At 33.7% G+C, this 21,326-nt stretch overlaps 2 protein-coding genes across 2 annotated transcripts; both read right to left on the bottom strand.

Moving 5' to 3' along the window:
• Positions 1-2,948: 2,948 nt before the first annotated feature.
• Positions 2,949-6,760, bottom strand: LOC137835723 (auxin response factor 18-like). Its single transcript, XM_068644353.1, has 4 exons — positions 4,871-6,760; positions 3,436-4,313; positions 3,294-3,359; positions 2,949-3,209 (listed from the first exon to the last, which is right to left on the bottom strand). Exons 1-4 carry the CDS (start codon positions 5,936-5,938, stop codon positions 3,125-3,127), a joined length of 2,097 nt encoding a protein of 698 aa, XP_068500454.1. The 5' UTR covers positions 5,939-6,760; the 3' UTR covers positions 2,949-3,124.
• Positions 6,761-14,918: 8,158 nt separating this feature from the next.
• LOC137835722 (GATA transcription factor 11-like) lies at positions 14,919-19,123 on the bottom strand. The gene is made up of 3 exons (XM_068644352.1): positions 18,868-19,123; positions 18,218-18,472; positions 14,919-15,740 (listed from the first exon to the last, which is right to left on the bottom strand). The coding sequence occupies exons 1-3, from the start codon at positions 18,874-18,876 to the stop codon at positions 15,033-15,035; spliced, it is 972 nt and encodes a 323-aa protein (XP_068500453.1). The 5' UTR covers positions 18,877-19,123; the 3' UTR covers positions 14,919-15,032.
• Positions 19,124-21,326: the final 2,203 nt, after the last annotated feature.

Below are 21,326 nucleotides of genomic sequence, written 5' to 3'. Positions count from 1 at the left end.
TGAATGAATTGGTGGTTGGGTTTAGGTAAATGGTGCATATATTCCATCATGTGTCAGTAGCTTGCGGCTTGTGCTATGTTTCAAATACCATTAATGTCATTCTAATTCACAAATAGACAAACTATTCCTTTTACCTTTTTACTATCTCCCTTTATTTATCATTCATCAATCTCATTCTCTAAACTTCCATGGATGGACCTTCATATACTATTTCTTATGATTTCAACTTTCTTCACACAATTTCATAAACTCATTTCAGGCATGCTTCACCTTAATTAATATATATTTTTACCCTTAATTTTCTTTGGATACTTTAAAGAAACAAATATTTATAAATTATGTTGGTTATTATAATTTCATGAATGTGAAAGTTTGATTAATGTAAAATTCAAATGATAAATTTGTTCTTCTTATTTTTCAAAATTAAAGAATTTCGATACATCGTATTCAATTTGTTACAAATAATAATATTAACTAAAGTTAATTGTGAAATATTATTTTGTACAAAAATAGTCATTGATATTATATCTCTTATAAACATGTAGTGATTTTTGTAAATGTATCGATTGGGGAGGACAATCTTAGAACCTCCACTGTCGAATACCGATCGATCGACTTGTACAAAATACATCAAGATAAAAAGAATAATTAACACATGTTAAATTAGGTAATATACTTTTAATTATAATTATGCATGCTAATTATGGCTCATATGTAAGAGAATCATCACAAGTGTATGAACCATTGTAAGAAAATCATTAAATATAAAGTAATTTTAGAAATAAAAACAATTAGTTACTATATAAACTAAATTAGAAATTATTTTATAAACGAAAAAAGTATTGGATCTAAAGTAGTTTTTATTATTAATAAAAATTTATAAAGTTGTTTCTATTATTAATAAAAAAATATTTATAAAATAGTTTCTAATTGGTATCTAACCATTAGTTACCAATGCTTTAAATACTAACTACTTTATATTCTAAATTAGTCTATATTATTCTTTCAGCGACTAATATAGAATCTAAAATATTAGTAGCTAATTTAAATACCAATTTAGAAACTATTTTATATTTTTTTATTAATAATAGAAACAACTTTAGATACCAATAATTTTGTAATCTATGAGATAACATCTAATTTAAACAATAATGTAACTAATTATTTTTTGTTTTTACATTTAGTTGCTATTTAATGATAGTGAATAGACAAAATAGACAATGGAAAGATACGTAATTATTAGAACATTAATAACACTCGAATATACTCATTTAAACGTCGGATAACCTTTTACATATGCACTCCTTATCGAGAATCGAAACCCGAACCTTAAAAGAAGTAGAGGAAAGGAAGGAAAAATGTGACCAAAGGAAAGAAAAAACTTAACAGGATCAGATAAATTACTTGTTCAACTGATTGTAATTACTGTCTCAACCCCTTAAAAACCAATAAGCAATTAGATGACATATTAACGTTATAATCAAAATTGCTTAAATTTGAAAATTGATAACCAAATCTGAAATTAAAATTTTATAAGGATCGAAATTGTAGATTTATAAATATATGCAACCAAAAGTGGATTTAAATCTATAAATCTTTAACCTTAATTATTAAATGATATAAAATTATTTTAATATACTAATAAAAAGACCTACTATACAAATTAATAGGTTTTTTTTTTATCAATGGTTTGTCGACTGACATTTTTCTTTCTTTATCTTCCTAAAGTCTAGATAACCACCAATTTAATAGAATAATTTTTAAAACAATTGTTATAAAAGTAATCTTTATTATATTACAATTTTTGTATGAAATGAGACGGTATAAACATTTTATATTAAATTTCCATGTACTAATTATTCCAAAATTGAACTCAATACAGCAACAAAGCCAAGAGACTAATCCACTGCTGGAAAGGTGAATAAAATTGCACCTTCTATGAGTTGTTTATCACGAAAATGGTAGAAAATACGATTTAAAAAAAACATTTCATTCTCTTCGCATATAATAAAATATATAGAAAGTGAAAATGTTATATAATTAACCTGATAATTAGATAGTTAATATTTACATTACATAATTAATTACGTCATTAATATGTACTTTATTAATTATGTTATATATATTTTATTAATATTTACTTTAATTTTAGTATAGTAATAATAAACAATCAGAAATAAGATTAAAATAATAAATAAATTTATTTTAAAACATTTATTTCATCTAATTTAAATAACTTCCTTTTCATTATCTTTTTCCTTTTTCCATCACCATTCCAAACAAAGGTATGAAAGTCAAAACCTAAACTTAAAGTCAATATAAAAAACCAGAATCCTTAAACCTTGTGAAAGAATGGATGACACGTTTAAGCTGTTATTTTCACAACCTCTCATTCAAAGAAAACGGGGAAATTATATGGCAGTTAATTGGAAAAGTTAATTAGGTCGATTTTTTAAAATTAGATATATAATTTATTTTATGATTGGGTTTGATTTGTCTTTTGCGTTGTCTATCCCAAAAAGAGATTTTTTGTCCATTCATTTTAATTTTCTTTGAACATTTTGAGAAAGAAAAGCTCTATGCTATAAGGAATATTCTTCTTAAACATTATTAATTTTCTGCTATTATTTATAGTCATGACCACCCCTTCCACACAGAAATATATTTCTCTTAATTTGTACACTTATGTTTATCTCTTACACCGATTAGTATATTTAAACACATAATTAATGTTACTAATTCAATGAACATGGATCATCAGATGCAGATATAACATACATAAGACCCCACAAAGGTTCACAGTAAAAGAAATGTTTTAAAATTCATTTAGTTATTATTTGAATCAATCTCACGCAGAGTGATGTATTTTAGAACAAAATTTATGACTGAAATTAGTTCTGCCATAACCCAACACTCTCGTAAGTACAGTAGCTAATGACGCATTCAAATGATAGCATGGTAACAAAATCTACGTTAATTAATTAATATTAGAATAACAATTGTCCATCATACAAGAAAAATAATTGTTCTCTACACTCTGAGGAAACAAAGACAGAGACGGCAATAGGATTGTATGTTGTGTTGATATCTAAAAAACATGTCTTAGATGCCACGCAACAGCTTTTCAAGCAAATATACTCATAGGACCTGTCTTATTTGAAGTAGCATCCAATCCATGTTCAGCATTTCGAGTTCCTGTCATCCAAATCCTGCATGTAAACCACACTTTCAAGTCACAAAGAGGAACTAACACTTAATATTTCACATCATACAAGAACTATATTTTCTCCCACCTTCTACTGTCTTTGCTGCTTGAATCACTCAGAATTGTCAATCTTTTAGCGGTCTTCATGAACTCACTGCAGAAAACCAGACCCTCAATAAAAGACAAAAAGACTATAAGAAATTACAGATGAACAAGAAATGGACTGATACCTGAATGGTTCTTCTCCAGTTTGTTTGAGAGCACCGGTGGCATCGCGGTAGAGAACATGACTCAACATCTCAGACCGTTCTATTCCAAACATGCTGGCCAGTCTCATGTACAGCTCGTCATAAGAACCAAGACAGGACAAGTCAAGGGTCCGTCCCACATCTTCGGACTCCATGAAAACCTTGCAATGACTGGTATCCGAACCCAGTTGCCAAGAGAACTCGGTGGTGGAAGATGACTTTCCGGGGGAAACTGAAGACTGGGAGTCACTAAAACCCTTCTCCTTTTTCTCCTTGTTCTCATCATCTGTTGCGGTGCAATTTTGAGAAAACACATCACCAGAAGATCTAGAAATTTGTTGCTCGGTGAGTATCGGTTGACCGAAAAGCAAAAATTGGTGTCTCTTCACTCGATCAGATTTCTCCAAACTCTTGCGTGAACTTCCCATGGTCAGCAAGCATGATAGACTTTCTTTACTCTTACCATGGTTGGTGATGTTGACATTAGAAATCCCAGTGTGCAAATCAAGCTGGCGAACGTTAGTTGGAAGCAACCCCAACTGCAGCTTATTATTGTTAAGGTGGAGATCTGACAAAGTTATTCCAATTTGAGCATGCCTGGCTCCCTGTATGCCTGCAGGAGCATTATCAGATAGACAACACAAGGGGCTGCTGGTGCTAGACCCAAAAGGGTTGCCTGAAAATGTTGGTATCGGAAATTGAACATCAAGGGGAAACTCTGGGTGTTGTGGAAACCTAAGCTTCTTCCTTGGTGGAGAGAATGGTGCCAGATGGATGACTGGCACGTTAGATACCAACTCAACCAACCATGGACTTACGCGCTTCACATTATGTAGCAAATCTGGCTCATCCCACGTAACCTGTACCAATATCACCAAGATAAGTCCACAACACTAAACCCGTCTGAACTATTGTTTCAATACAATCAAGAACATCTCCCCAATAAAAAAAAAAGAAGACAAAACTTTAAAACAGTTCTAGAGGTATTTCTGGTGCTGTTCTATTACCTCAGTACTCTATTTTTAACCCTTAAAGCAAAGCTTCGTTACCCAAATAAACTGAGCTTTTCTGATTGAAAACAGTATCAAAAGCAATTATTGAACTGCGTTTAAGTTTAAACCCCCAAAAGATTGGCATTTCAAACTTCAGAATAGAAGTATATGCATACAAATTGCCAAGGTAACCATAAAACTCGAGAATTGACGGGTGCAGGTGAATAATTTTATTACAACTAGCCTCACCCAATCGCAAAAGGAAAAAAAAAAAAGGTTCCCGGATTAGAAAACCTTGCTACAGATAAATTTAATACAAGAATCTTGTTTTGAAAATGTTATCAGAATGAAGAATGAATGAACAAAACAAGTCCCATAAGGTATGAAGCCCCTGATGTGTGAATATGAAGAAAAGAAAGGTGTACCTGAAGAAGCCTCCAAGGTGAATTAGGCCAGCGGATAGGATCAAGAACCTGAACAGAAGCTATGGTGCCCATGAACCAGCTTATCCTGGAAGAGTCCTCAGTCTCAAAGGGCATCTTAAACCTCATCCCAGAGCACCACTGAATCCTCATAGCACCTCTCACAGCAGAAGTCCTAATACAAAACTCAGGAGTGTTGGCTCGAGGGTAATAAACAATCTCAAAGGGTTGGTTGTTAGCAGCCAAAGCAATAGCCTCCCTCACAGACTCACCACTCACTTTCGGCCTCCCACACCCATTCCTCACCACCTTGCTCTCCTCCCTCAAGAAAGCCGAAAAGGCTCCATAAGGCCCAATCCCAAGCCCACCGCCACCACCACCACCAGAACTCCACCCACACGGCGCCTCGGGCCCACCAACACCCCCTCTCTTCGCCCTACGAATCCCCACGCAGAGATCCCCATTTTCAGCCCGCAGAAACACTATGGAATCCCCAGCAACCAGTTTCTTCTGGTTCACGAAACTGCTCCACCCGGTGGTAAGTAAGTGCCGACGCGGCGTCCCTCGGTAAATGTGTCGAAACTTCCACACCTCGCCGTGCACGTCCTTCGCGATCACCGTCTGCACCGGCGGCTCCGCCGAGTAATCCAGCCGCGGGAAAATCGTCTCCGCGCAGTATCTCGGCACAGAGAATCCCCCACCATTGTTGGCGTCCGATTGAGTTAATGTCTTCGCGAAAGACGCCGGCTTTTCAGAACCCTCCGCGCCGTTACCGTCAACGTTGTCGCCGTCTTCGTGGTCAAGCTCGGTGTTTCTGAGAGGAACCAGCCTCAACCTGGCGAAGACCTCGTCGGTTTCGGGGTCGGCGAGGAATTTGACAGCCGCCACGCGGCATAGAACGAGCGGCGGAATCGGAATCCTGGAGGCTCCGAAATCAAGGTTGGACTGCGCATGTTCTGCGTGTCCCTGAGGAAAGTAAAAGACCTTGGAGTTCACCGGCGGCATCTGAACCATGCCGCCGGCGCATGCGTGCCACAGCTGCGGATCCAAACTCTTCTCGGTTTCCTTCATTGCGCCGGCACACACCAAAACTGATTGAATTAAACAGTCTGTGTAGGTGCTGCTGATGTTTTATGTTTCTCTCTCTCTCTCTTTCTGTCAGTGAATGCAAAATCAGAAAGTTTAACTTTTTCCCTCACATATCCACATACAAGACTTTTTCTTTTCCTCACTGAATTTCTTTCTCCTTCTTATTATGTTCTGGGTTGGCTCAGATCTCAAAGAAAGAAGGAAAATAAAGGGACACACACACTCTCTCCCGAGCCTATAAACTGAAGAATTGAATAGAAGCAATGAAGCCTATGCCTATTCCTGAGGAAATATTTATCTGATTATTATAATAAATGATAAAATAAAAAAAGTATTATTGAATTTGAAGAAGAGGGATGGAATAGTTTAATGATGATATGACATGATGCAATAAAGAGAGTTGATAGAGGTAATTAGCAGCAGCACAGCATTAATATTATTAGTATTATTGTCACTATTATATGTGAGGGTATGGTGTCAGAATGATGAGTTAAAGGAAAAGGATATGTGGTGAAGTTCAAATTACCTGGAGCTGTGACAGTGGTAAGTAATCACTCATTCATTCATTATATTATTATGCCACTGTTAACTGCCAACTCAACTCAACATCCCTACTTCTCACTATCCCTCTCTCTGCACTCTGCAATAAGTCATTACCTGACAAGCTAATTTACTTTCTCTATACTAATAATAATAATACCAATACACAAAGTAAATGCTATCTTAACTTCTCTCTTCTTTACTCTCTCTGCATCTGCATCTCTCTGCCTCTGCCTCTGCCTCTAACTAGATAATATCAACACCTTGCAAAGTAACAAAAACAGAAAAAGTGAACTCAAAGACTCAGCCAATGCTGTTCACGCGTACATGCCACGCCTCATAAGGCTCGTGAGCAACGTTGCCACGGAAGTGAGACCCGCGATTTTTTTGTCGGATCAGGTTAATGGGAACACAGATACTTTTTTTTATCTCTAAACACCTTTCTTAACATTTAGTATTTTATTTATTTATTTTATCATGCTATGTATCTTACCATGCTTACATTTCTTTTTTTTGCTTCATGTCAAATAAGTAAAGTGTCTATTAATTATATTTGTTTGATCTCTGTGTCTAATCTACACTTTGCACTGCACACATAAACAATAAAAAAGGTAAAATCTTAATGAAAGAAGAAACTAGAAAGTGAGATATGTGGGCCTCTTCCTAATGCGCATGGGGTTGCTGCTTGTTTCACCTGTCTGTTGTAATTGTAACAGTCACTAAGTGCCGTATTCTTTTTACTACTAAAAGCATGCACTGCACTCGACCCTTCTTTTGTGAACTTTTCCATGCTCCGGTGCTTTTATTAATCATGTTTTTTCACCTCTGAATTAATTAGATTAACAAATATGAAATTGTCAACAAACAAAGATATTGGTGAAGTCGTTCTGTGAGATGTTTAATGAAATGGTGAATAGGGAGAGAATGTAAGTTGCATTGAAAAGGACATGGATCACAGGAAGGAAGATGGAGATGCCCACATGGTGAAGGGTAGGTTGTGTCCACTGAGGAGTGATTGTGCTAATAAAACGCCACTCTCATGCCAACATATATATGGCTCTCGAAAACCTCGTTTGGCTATGAGTTATGACAAAGAAGGAGGACACGGAAAGTTGGTCTTGTTCTTTTCTTGCCGACTGCAGGACACCCCATTTGTTTATGCCCTGTTGACTTTATGCAGAAATCAATTAACAAACAAATCTTAATAATGCTACCTATAACTTACAGCCCTACAAATTAAATTCTGCCTTATGGGTATACGCACATACAAAATACATACTGAACTGCAAGAAAATGTCCCTTATACGTACATTAATTATACATACACATCAATATTCACATTAATATTTGATTGTGATGAGATAGCAAATCAATAAAGGTTGAAGTGAAGGGAAAAAATGAAAGGAAAAAGAAAAGGTGTGAAAGAGAAAAATGAGTTATAACTAGGCAGATGGCGACAAAAGCAATAGGTACAACCACAAGCGAAAACCACCAGCATGTACGATACATAGCCGATTTCAGGAAGCATTGTCAGGGCATATGCATATAGTGATAGTCAAATAAGGTAGAGTATCCTGTAAGAGTTAAAAGGAATAAATTTGCATGCTGCTGAGGCAAAAGCTTAGGAATTAATCAGACTAACTTGGCCTTACTACAAACAAGTGATTTAGGTGAACCGACAACGTCGCCAGTACCAGACTCGATGTAACATCAACAATCCATTAATCTATTCTGCTCAATCAGGGTCAGTTTTTAAATGTGATTTAAACAAGTTTAATATACTCTTTTGTAGTTATGTAATGAGCAAGAACAATAACAACAGGATGGGGATAATTATGAGGAAAAAAAGGTAAATAAAAAAGGTTGATAAATCAGCCAAAAAGATGTGGTTCGGAAAAGAATAGGATTGGTTGGTTAAGAATCAACATTGATACCAACACACAACGTCGAGACAATTAAGACAAGAAGATGAAATGATAGACGCATGGAAGAAACAATCAATGCATAGAGAAATGTTGGGATAATAATTTTAAGAATTCAATTTTATAGTTAGCCCCCCTGGTCCCTCAATCAATATCTCCTTCTTATCTTCTGCTCAAAGGCCATAACTTGAACAATTGTCCCATTTTTGCCGTCCCACACTCACTCCATTATAATCTACATCTATTACACTATCTATCCAAGAACACCTTTCTCAGTGCCCTTCTTAAACATCTCTCCTCTTCCTAATCCAATAAACCCTTTTTATTTACCTTGTGACTTTTTATTAAAAGGGGTGTTAGGTTAGGTTATGGGTAAGTGAGATGCTCCACCAAAACTCAAACTTCACATGCATCGATCTAAACTGAGCAGGTAAAAGAATGCAGTGTTGGTAACAGAAACAGTGAATGGTGAATGGTGAATAGTGAATGTGTGTGCATATCCAAACAAGAGAGAGTGGAGCCAGTAGGTGGGGCAGAAGCACATATAGGGTCCCAAGAAATTGACAAATGAGCATAAATTTGGGCACAGTATTGTTTGTGAGTGTCGAAAAGAATATGACACGATGAAAAAAATAAAAGAAAGTAAAGCAAGGCAGAGCCAAAAAAGGGAGTCGCTGTCCTCTACTCTGATGTGTTCTGAGTCTGACAACGATAATTGAAGATAAAAGGGTTTGAGTGCATCCATTTATCTATTGCCAATACCCATCTATCTCCACGTTTCTCTCCATTGTCAACTCCCCATTATTTACCATGGACCACTCCTTCAACACCAACTCTTTTCTTTCCCACTCACACAACTTCAAATATACCACAAACCCATTACACTGTTACTACTTTCACTCCTAAATAACTATTCCAATTCTCTAAATTACCTCTACAAATAATGATCAGTGAAAAACTTAAACTATTATATTGGAGCATTGTAAGTAACAGTAAAGAGACAAGAAGACACAGGAGAAGGAAATAGGTGGACACGTGTGAGAATCATAGATGGGTTATAGCTGTTCCTCGTTGGCAGCGACATTGATGAAGGGACGTAACGTAGGGAGTGGGACCCAAGAGCATGGTGATGAATGGTGATGTGGATGCAGTCTCTCTCAGGAATCTCTGTCGTTGTGTTCTCTGTGTCACGGGGAAGAGAGAAAGAGAGAGAAAGAAAGATCCATTTTTTCACACTTCAACCAAATTCATCATCGCATTCCACAACAAGATAATAATACAACTCTCTCACTTTCTCAAGTCAAGACAACCAAACTTTAAACATAACGGGCTCTCCGTTTACCCTTTATATTTTTCAACATGAACAGTATGCAAAATTACATCAGAATAATAAATTTGTTAATTGTTTTCAAAACTAGACAGAAGAATTCAAAAAGATTAAAGATTTCTACTGAGATAAAAAAAAGTTGTTGTTTGGGAGTATGAACAGAAGGAAGGAAGGAAGAAGAAGCAATATTACATATGCATGATTGATTGCAACACCTTTCTTTGCCCAAAAATGCCACTACTCTATTCTTATTCCTGCACCAAACTGTGGCTTAGCGTTAAATTTAATCAATGTCTGTGGTAGTCTCACTGACACTGCCCTTTGCCCCACCAGTTGGCACGTGTCTTTTTGTCTCGTGCGAGAGAGAGACACACACTCACTGTCTTCCACACATGCACACACACACACTTTCCTTTCGTTCTCAAGAGAGTTAGAATGTCGGATCAGGAGGAACTTCCCACTTGCTTTAACCTCATTTTAATTTCATCAACCTATCTCCAAAACCATGCTTTATTTTTCATGTCACTCAAATAGTAGCTACCACATCCCACTCAACCATTGTTTTTTTAGTTTTGAAACTTTTGTTATTACGTCTTTGGCATTGGGAAAGAGAAGAATGAATGAATGAATGATGTAGTGTAGGAGTAGTACTAGTCTTGGTCACTTTAATTTTATTAATTGTTCTCAACCAAACAAGAAAACGACACCATGAATACAGAATTAATGTTATGAGCCCCTATGGAATGGAGCAACTAAATTATGTATACTATAGTAGTTCATTACAACCTAGACACTATTCATTGGTTTGAATTGAATGGAATTAGCAGCAGAAAAAAGTGAGACACCAAATAACCAAAATTTAATGTTGACATGCCTTGCTTCTTGATTATTCCCGTATGAGGAGAAAGATGGCACGAACATTGAAAAGTAATTGGTGGAATGTTGGTGTCTAAAAAGAAAGTGTTGTGGTACAAAGTATGGAGTAAATCGATGGCATACATGGGATTTATTAATGCATGTGATGTGCTTTGATTTCAGTTGGAAAAACTGTAGTTAAATCTGGGTTGTTAGGGCACAACATATTATTAAGTCTATTAAACTTTAGAGTTAGATTGGTACTTGGTTGGTAATTAGGTATTAGGGAGTGGGGATGAAATGGGATAATGACCAAAAACACGTACACACCAACTTACTCACTCCTTAATTAAGACTACGTATTCATGACCATTAACTATTTAAATTGGAGCATCTACCAATACAACACCGTCACAAATCCAGATGCAGTTGTTGAAAATCTCACATCGATTAAAATTAAGGACATTTTATAATATATAAGTGGGTTCATACTTTATTTTATAAGTCAATTTTATAAGATTAAGTTAGATTTAAAATTCACTTCTTAATATAGTATTAGATCATTTATAATCTATCATAAAAAAAGTTTGTTGAATTCATCATTCTCCTTCTTCATATCAACATCTTCATTTTTCTATACCATTCTATTTCTTATTCCCTTTTCATTCAATCATACTTTATCACTTTCTCATAATTTTTTTAATTAGTCTTCCCTCCTTTCAAAATCTAATACAACTTATATGAGTACAAGATAAGGTTGTTTGGTTAGCTATGTAAAGTCGACATACGATGTTTTACAATCAATTACCCCCTCAACACCTTGTCTTGCGATGAAAACCTTAAGGAATATCAAAGTGCTTCCTAATGCCCCTCTCTTTAGCTTGGAGAATTCATAGAGGTAAGGTATGGACGAGAGTGAGTCTCTCTAGAAGAGGTGTCATCATCCCCTCCTTGACGTGTCCTCTTTACAATTAAGCTAAGGAAACAACTCATCACCTCTTTATGGAGTGTAAGATAGTGTTCCAGGTTTGATCGATGGTTTCCGGATGGGTGAGGATATAGGTAGCTTTTCATAATGATTTGAAACACCACGTAATTAGTACAATTTTACTTGATGCAGTTTAACCAAAAAAGAAATAGAGTGTGTAAAGGGGTCTGGGTAGTTGTTTTATGGAGTATTTAGAACCAAAAGAATGAGGTAATATTTAAAAGGGGTAGGGTGGATGCAGAAAAAATCTTTAGTTTAGCAATGTTAAAAGCATGATCATGGATGAAGAGAAAAATGAACAATTTTTGTTTCTCCTTTTTCAATTGGATTGTATATCCCTTGAATTGTTTGTTGTCTCTTAGCTAGATGGGTTGAATATGTGGCTTTTGATTAGGGGAGTGGTTAGTTAGGCGGTGTTTTATCGTGCCAATCGTTGCTTGGTGGTATTCTCTCCTCTATGCGCACTAGTTGGTTAAGCACCAAAAACATCATTAGGTTTGTCAGTTGTGCTTTGAGGATCTTAATCTTGGATGCAAAGGTATGGGAGTACAAGTTACATGTCAAAGGAGTAGAAGACGATCTTTGAAGATAAATGCAACCAGGGAACATGAAGGATTGGCTTGTTGTCCTGTAGCTGAGATGAGGCAACATTGCTGAACAAAACAACAAGTGTTGTCATTTTGTTGTCATGTATATGTTGATTTGCAAAATCCATAACAATGCTCATTATATTTTAGGAATTGTTGGAAGAACAATGGCAAAAACATATGTTGTAATTGCATTCATGATCACAAGAGTTTTCTATGATACCTTTTGGTTCTAGGCGTTCTAAGGGATTGTAGAGTAGGCCTATTACACTGCTTATTTTTTGCAAGCATGGAAAGACATTTTTATGGGTTTAGGGTTGTAGTTTATGCAGAGGGAGGGGAAGCAATCATGGCTTCTTTTGTAGGATAAAAGAACCTGCAGCATAGTTGTTGTTGGACTATCTTAGAATCATTTGATGTAGGGAAGGGACTTCAGATTGCTTGTGTAAGGAATTGCAAGGGTTCTTGACGCTAGAAATTATGTAGAATTTGCTTCTTAATATGCTATGAAAAGAGCCTAATGAAGCCTAGCTGTATACACCTCTCTATTGTTTTGTAATGCTTCTAAATTTTAAACTAGGCAGTGAGGATTTTGGCACTTGTATAAAAGTTGAAACACTTCCATTTTAATTTTTTTTTACTAATAAAAAATGATTTATTATAAATTTTATTTGTGTACATGACACTTGTTAGCAACTATAATTTCAAGTATCACATATAGTTTATTCTAGCATTTTAAATATCTCTATTATTAGTTTGAAACTTTATCTGAATTTTAATTTCATCTTCCAATGGCCTAAAATTTATAATAGATCAGATCCAATTATTAATCACGTCTCGAGTGATAAAAAAAACATCTACATTAAAGAATACTCAAATACAATACATATTCATTTACAAGAAAGGAATGAGAATTTTAAAATAAAAAATATATAAGTATATCTTAAAGAGAGAAATATATTTATTGAATTAAAAATTAAGCACAACACTTTGTGATGATGGCAAGCTAGATTGAAATTTGGTATCTAGTTGTCATTGAAAAGGAACAACATACCAACTCCTCAAATTAAAACCACTTAAGCAAGGAGGATGTTACAACAATTTATGAAAAACAGAAAAGTCATTCTCAAACTTATTCCTTTTTGGCCTCATCAAGTCTTTTCATAGTCATCGGGTGATAGATTAATCCTTCATTAAATTATTAAAAATAATTCAAAAGTAGCTTATTAATAAAGAGGTGTGCATCTATTTAAACCCCACAACAACCGGAAAAAAAAATAACACTAAGATCTTATGTTTGAGTTTGGGTGCAGAGATATTTTTGTTCTTTCGGGTTTGAGGTGTCTAGACATAATAAAACAAATTTTACTATAGGTTGTTTCTTCCTGTGTGATATGAGAAAATCTCGGATTATAGAATCCAAAAAGTATTTCTTAATTGAAAATATCTTTCCCATTATATAACACAAAATAATTTTTTTAAAAAAAATACTAGATTATATAATTCAGAAGATATTTCCATATTATAAAATTCAGAAAGTATTTTTAAATTCAGAAATACCTTCCAAAGTAATCTGGAATGTATTATTTTAAAGAAAAAGAAAATCTGAAAGATATTTTCGGAACAGGAGGTGTAAATAGAAAAAAATACATTTTTAGAGAATCAGAATGTGTTATTTACGGACAAAATGGTCTTTTGCTTACCTGTTGGGTGCTGGAGAAGTTATGGAGGTGCAGGAAGAAACAGCCTTTACTATATGGGCTTTCCTTGATATATTAAAGCCCCTGTGATCCATAAGACTAGTGCATTCTTGGGCCGCTAAAATAATTAGGGCTATCTTTTACAATAGATACTATCAAAAAATAATAATAAAAAAGTTTGGCTATTTTGTATAAAAGTAATAGAATAATACCACGAACTTTAGACCAATTAAGTTGAGGATTTGGCGAAAATCAGTACAATTACAGCATTAATTTTTTTTTAAGTATGAAATGACATAATTTAGCGTTATCAAGTTAACAATTCATCCGAATATAGGTCCTTCCCCTAAGAGGTTTTAAGGCATGATGATAGGTCTGAACTTGGTTGCTTCATTCAAATGTACGGTTTAACATTAAAAATCAGCCTAGGAAAAGGGGTTCAATAAAAAGCAGAGACGTAAATGTAAATGGATTCAAGATAAACGTTTAGATCATAATCAAATATCAATTTCAAAATGCACAGTAAAATCATAATTAGGCAAAAGTATAAAAACAATAAAGAACGATAATGAGCCTTTAAAAAAAATTAGGCCAGCCCTTTGAACACTTCTGCTAGAAACAAATTCCACTAGCCTGTTATGAAGGGCAAGTGAAAAAGCCATTTTGAAGCTGAATAGAAAAGCATTAATCTAGCTTGCAAGTCTTCTAACATAAAAAAAAAGCGATGCATGTGCTTTCTTTAAAATGCTGTGGCATGTTATGAGGCATGTGGTATTATTGTCCTTGCCTCAATTTAATCCTTGACTTTATGTTCTGGTGGCACATGCATCAGCAATGGCAAAGATTCTTGCACCTACTTTATAACTCTTTGCCCCACACCACAGCCATGCATGCGATCCAGTTAGAATTTTGCTGGCTGCTTCATCCACCACCACAATCAAAACTACATCATAACCTTCTCAATTCAATACCATGTTCCCCGGGTTCCTCGCAAAGCACTAACCTGCTACTACCTTTTATTTTCACCAATCAATTTACATTAATTAAACAAATGAAGCTAAGCAATATAACATTAGACTATAATGAAAACAACAAACAAGGAGGATCCTGTTTAGGACTACCGTTTCTTCCTCAGTATAATCAATCCAACATAAAAATTATCCTACAGAATTTCCATGGAGATTTGATGAAGCAAACATAGAACCCCTAACACCCTCCTCAACTCTGCTTCTCATCTCCACGACCTTCTTGTGACAGTTTGAGTGCAATGATGAAACAAAAGTTGGGCTAGCTGCTGGCCGGTATTCAGGAAAGAGGCGGCCTGACCTGTATCGAACGCCACAAGCATTGCACAGTGTTTTGGGACCCATAGGTCCCTCTCTCCATTGTGGGGTCTTTGTCACCTCACAATGCATGCATTTTCTGGGGGGATCTGACACCAGATGTGAGGATCTCATCATCTCAACATCTTCTGATAGCAGGGACAAGTCCTTTTTTCTGTGGCTTTTTACTTTGTTTGACATATTCCCAGCAACATTTGTTTCGAAATCTGATTCAGAGGCAGATGTCCTTTGCTGATTTTGCAAAGCCTGTGCGTTAAGGATGTAAGGAATGGAAAATAGTGGACTCAAGCTTGAACGGCGCTGCCGTTTACTTCGAGCACGCTTTACTGGAATGACAGGCCGATCAAAGTTCGAATTCTCAACGGAGGAAGAACTGCTGCTTTCAAAAACTGAAACTGGGCTGTAGGTTCGGAATTGATGCAAATCTTTTCCATTGAAAGTGACATTCTTGAGGGGAATGGTTTTTCCATATGTTGGTCCAGGAGCCTTTGCCAGCTGTTTTATTGGGGAAATCCCATTGCACTGCAATGCCAAACAATCATCAAACCAACAAAAAAATAAAAAAGAACAAGAATCAGATGCAACATCAGTGGATTTGATTATTTGAATAAACAAGTGAGAGGATTCCGTTTGATTTCTTTCAAATTTACATTTATACTCCACAAATCTAATCACGTGAAAGCCCTGCTACTGTTCTAAAATTGATACTCATAGTAATCAATTACCATATACTTACATCCTCATTTCAGGGTCCAGCACAAAAAGACACAGTCACTCAAACTACTTGCATCTTTTTACAATTTCAATTTGCAATACCATGTGGTAGTCTTGTCTCTTAAGAAAGTGTGACTGCAGATATGTAAATAATTTTCTATTTCATTGCCATAAAACAGTATACACATACACAATCGAGAACTCAATACTCATCCCCAGCCAATTAGTATCAGCCATCCAACCATGTCAAAAGAGTTTCTTTAATTAAGCCATGGAGACAGAAATAGCTTGGGTCAAGGGATCTGATATTTAGAACTGTACCCCACCACTTACCAAATACAAGCACACAAGAGATGCATTCTTTTAATCATCCACTTCTTAGGAGAGCAAATTTTTACATCGTTCTACGAAAACATGTCACACTCATTCACCATTCAAAATATCTAAACACTTAAAAAATCCAAGCTTTGTTACCACAACTTAATCACTTTATGAGAGAAACACCCAAAATAACATATGGCAAGAGTTCTATGGTGTTGTTGAGATTTAAGATTCATTCACCAATAAATTTCGAAATATCAACTTATCGTGCAAATTAATTATAAGGAAGCTCATGTTATTACACCTCTTTCAAACATTTTAACACAAATTTAACTGAATAAAATTGATGCTGAATACACTCACACATATATATAACTGAAAAAGTAACTGCAATTCTTCGAATGTCTAATATCTTAGATTATCTCATAGGATCAGTTTTCCTATTTCCTCCTAATCTCGTGAGTTATCATAATTCCTTACACATGGATTAGTGCTCTAGGTTTTATGAATACATCTTTATTAATATCAATTTACTGTTTCAAACTCTTTTATCTCTATTCCTCACTCTATACCTAAAAGCCCATAATTTCAACAGTAGTAAAATTTCAATTTTAGAACCTGACAGTTATGATTGATAAACTGTATTAAAAATTAATCAGATGACTCATTTTCCGGCCAATCTTCTTAACTTTTTCTCACTTTCTTCCTCTTTTGTCTTTCTTTAAACATTCTAATGCCATCCAAAATGTATACCAAGAGAGGGCGTTTCTGAAACTTGAATGGTGGAGGAAGGAGATAATCATCATGCTTCCAACCTTCCTCCTCACATTGTCACACAACCCTGAAGTTCCAACTTCAGGTCCAAAAACACTGAGCACTATAAACAGAATAATAGCAGCTTTTCCAGGACATTTTGACTCGGTAGTAGATAAAATATAGAAATTCTTCGCCTAAATTTGTTAACAACTACATGTTTTATTATTATATCCTGTTACTGCAGAGAATGAGAAAATGAAATTGGCAACATAGTTTCAAGGGAATTCAGACTGCTGCTGCTTCTACTCTTTACTTGTGGAAACAGATCATTAGTAAACAATAAAGCATGTGCTATGCAATTAAAAAGTTGCTCAATAATCCTGCCTTTAAGTAAATGCACCTAACCCCGTATCTTTAACCTTTATAATACTTGAAGGCTCCTCGCTACATGAAGGTATGGGGGATGGCACATTGCACATGCAATGAGACTGTTTGGGGATTTTAGTCCATGACCAACCTGTCGTGAAGGCACAACTTTCCAATTGTACCCGGGCTTGGCCTCTTCTCTTAGATCTCCTAGATTATAACAAATTCATCATCAAATCTATTCTCTTACGCAAGGAGTATTTTAATTGCCAATATTTTTGTTTTGCCAATCCGACAAATTCCAAGACAACATTTTAGGAATAACCACTGTACAAACTCTTAGTTGTCTAAATAACAGAATTAACATCTCTTGTCAAAGGTTTGTGATGAAAGTTCAGCAAGAACATTTCATTCAGAAATTATAGATAACATGAAACAAACCGGTCATTCCAGCATCCGAACCAAAGGACCCAGATCAACAAAATTTCTCCTTTGGATGCATTCATGTAATTTCGGTTTCACATAACAAAAACATCCACATAGTTAGTTCATCAAATATAAGTACAGTGCATCCAGGGTTCATCATCACTTTCCATGTACATAACTAATTGGATATGGACAATTATGGTCTAAAAAAAAACAGTCTTCAACCACAATTGAGGTCACATCATTTTCAAGGTCGTTTGACTCAGCTACATTTTCCCGTAATATCAGCAACAAAACTAACTAAAATCACGACCACGATTTAAAACACGGGGTCAACATGAAAGAGAAGAATTTAGTGGGTTAAAGATATCACAATCTACATTCCTACAAACCATAACTGTGGACAGAATACTCACAGAAACAGAGAACTCCGTCCCAAGTTGGGGGTTTTCAGTTTGAGTTTTGCCACACAGCCCATTTGATGACGCTGAAAAAATCTCAGAATGTTGGTCTTCAAGGCATTTAAATTGAGAATCCCAGTCTTCTTCCACATCTTCCAGTGGGAAATCAAAAAAGCCCACGACATCATCAAAAATATCATCAGACAGACCATTGAAGTTATTGTCGAAAAACCAAGAGTCCTTCATGTTAGCAATATCCGGTTCGAAACACTACAGTACATAAGAAACAGCAAACACACATTGTCATTCCCTGCTCGAACACAACAGAAGACATTTGAAAAATAAACAACACAAACCCCCCATCACTAGTTAAACATCATCAAAAAATCAGAATTTATGCCATGTTCTCTGGTGTAATTTAGATAATAAGGCATTTAACTTAGCGGCAATGAGGATGTGCCTTGTAAATATTCACAAAGAAAAAAAAAACCAGCTAAAAACAGTAAAACACCAGTCTTTCACAATTTCTCAAAGTTGGAAAGAAAAACAAAATCACAAACAAAAAGGGAAAATGCGTGCAATATCTGATTTTAAAAGGAAAGAAAAAGAGAGAGATAAACAAGGAAGAGAAAAAAAAAGGAAAAAAAGGGGAGAGCTTGAAAAACCTCAGACATGGGTTGGGTGGAGTGAGGAAATGGAGCACATTGTAGTAATTTGGAGAGGGAGAGAGAGAAAGATAGAAGAAAATTGAGGATTAATTAGACAGAACACATAAGAAGATGTTGAGGAATGAGAATCTCTGTGTCTGAATTTGGTAAATTAGGTTTTATTTTCCTGCGCCACTAGCGCTGCTTCCATGCGGAAACCCTCATCCTCCTCTAGTGACTCCAATAAATATTTCCCTTTCCATAATAGTATTCCATCTATTTCATACCAAATTTTTATTTATTATATTCATTTAATTCTCTTCTATTAAAACAAAACCCTTTCTTATTGTTTACACAAGTAATTATTATGGTTTTGTACACTTCCAAAAGTTAGACTTATAAAAAAACAAGATCTAACGTTTATCATTTTCTGATAATTTGTTAGATTTAAGCTTTTTGTCTCGCATTCTTAACGTTAAAACGCGTGATTATCATGCTAAACCTTTAGGAACATTGCTCGAGAAAAACTGAAATACCCCATTAAAAGAAAAATATTTTTTAAGAATAAATTTTAATTATTACATAACGCATGTGAAAATACTTTCCTAAAAATGATAAATAGGGCAATTCAATAATCCTTATAAAGTTTTTAATTGTGTTATTTTTTAAATAAATTATGAAGGTAGAAATTTTTGACTTATGCATTTGGTTTTTTTTTTCTGAATGAATGAATAAAATCTTGAAAAGTAAGAAAAAATGGTGGTCAAATGTGTTGGTAAGGGTGATGGAGGAGCATGAGATATGGATCTAAAAGCATTTGTTTAAAGCAAAAATAGGTGGATCTCAAACAAATTATTATTATTATTATTATTTAAATCATTTTATCATTTCAGATTTAATGTAGTGATTTATTTGTAAAAGAAAATACAAAAATTCATGCAGATCACCGACAAAGACCAAGAGAATATTATACAACTATTTTTTATCTTATTTTCAAGAAATGAGTAGATCACGTCTAACTTTATATCACTTTTCGAATATTGATGTAAGAATAAACATAGTTTGTACAATTTTATTTTATTTTTGTACGTTTCATAAGAAATGGGTTTTATAATAATTTAATTAAAAGGTAATACTATTTAGTTATACATTATTATATATCATTTTAGTTACTTTAAAAGGTATATTTAAAATTGTTCTTAATTAATTGATAATATACTACATTGATAATATATGAAAATTAAACTCTATTTGTGATAAAGATTTTTACATTTTACATGTAGGTGTTTAAAGAAACAACTTAAATAGAGGTGAGAAGTTGTTCTGTCTAATTTTTTAATATTTATGGTGGGTCTGAGACTAATCTATATAAATAAATATAAAATATTAAAAAATTTGTAATTTATTAATCTAAATTTGAGTATACTTTAAAAACAAGAATTTAGTACAAGTATAATTATTAAAAAACACTTAAAAGACTAATACTTTATTATTTACTAAAGTAAGTAAGAAAGCATACAATGGAGAAAAAACATATTAAAGTGGACACAATATAGTAAAATCTATATAAAGGTCGAAAAAATGCTTATTATATGATTATAATTATAATTTTTTAAATACAAATTCAAATATGTTATAATTATTTTTTTATATAAAATTCATTATAATTTATTTTTATTTTCATAAAAAATTACAAATGTTCCTATTATATAATTATAATATTATAAATAATAATAATTTTTTGATTATTTTTATGTATTATTTTTAAAAATTTAATATAAATTTTAATAATATTTTTTAATAAATTTTATTATAAGAATTAATTTTTTAATCATATATTTTTTTATTATTATAAAAAAGTGAACAAATAAGAAATAGTTTGTCATAGTGATTTTATTAGTAAATACAATATTTAATTAATTTTGAAATAACTTATAAATTTAGATATTTTTATTAAAAAATTGTCAAACTATTTTTATTTTTTTTGTCAAGGTCAAGTACATTGGTAATATACTTGACTTTGCTATCACCGGAATCTTATAATTATTATTCTCAAACTTATTGATTAACGTGTATATTTTTTCACTAATCTTCTCTAATTTTTGGTGAAGTCACGCTTAAAGAGAGAATGAACAAGTTTGACCCAAATTTACGGATGAAAAAAATTGAAAATAAATAGAAGTTTTTTAATAAATTAGAAAAAAAAATATCCATCATATCATCCCATTAATAATAAATATTATATTAGATATTTAAAAAATATATATGTTTAAACACTCAATAAATATTTTTTTTAATCCAAACTTTTAATAGAAAACATCCAAATTTATTAGATAATTAAAAGTTAATTAAATCTAAAAATAACAATGTTAAAGATAAAAATACACTTATCATTAATTTAAATTTTAATATTAAATATTTTATTAAAATAAAGTATAAACACCATAAATTCTGAAACTAGTATAATTTTAAATGTT

This window comes from Phaseolus vulgaris, chromosome 5, assembly GCF_000499845.2.
Source record: "Phaseolus vulgaris cultivar G19833 chromosome 5, P. vulgaris v2.0, whole genome shotgun sequence".
Taxonomy (NCBI): Eukaryota; Viridiplantae; Streptophyta; class Magnoliopsida; order Fabales; family Fabaceae; genus Phaseolus; species Phaseolus vulgaris.
The sequence above is the reverse complement of the archived record's forward strand: the minus strand, read 5'-3'. Positions and strand labels throughout refer to the sequence as shown.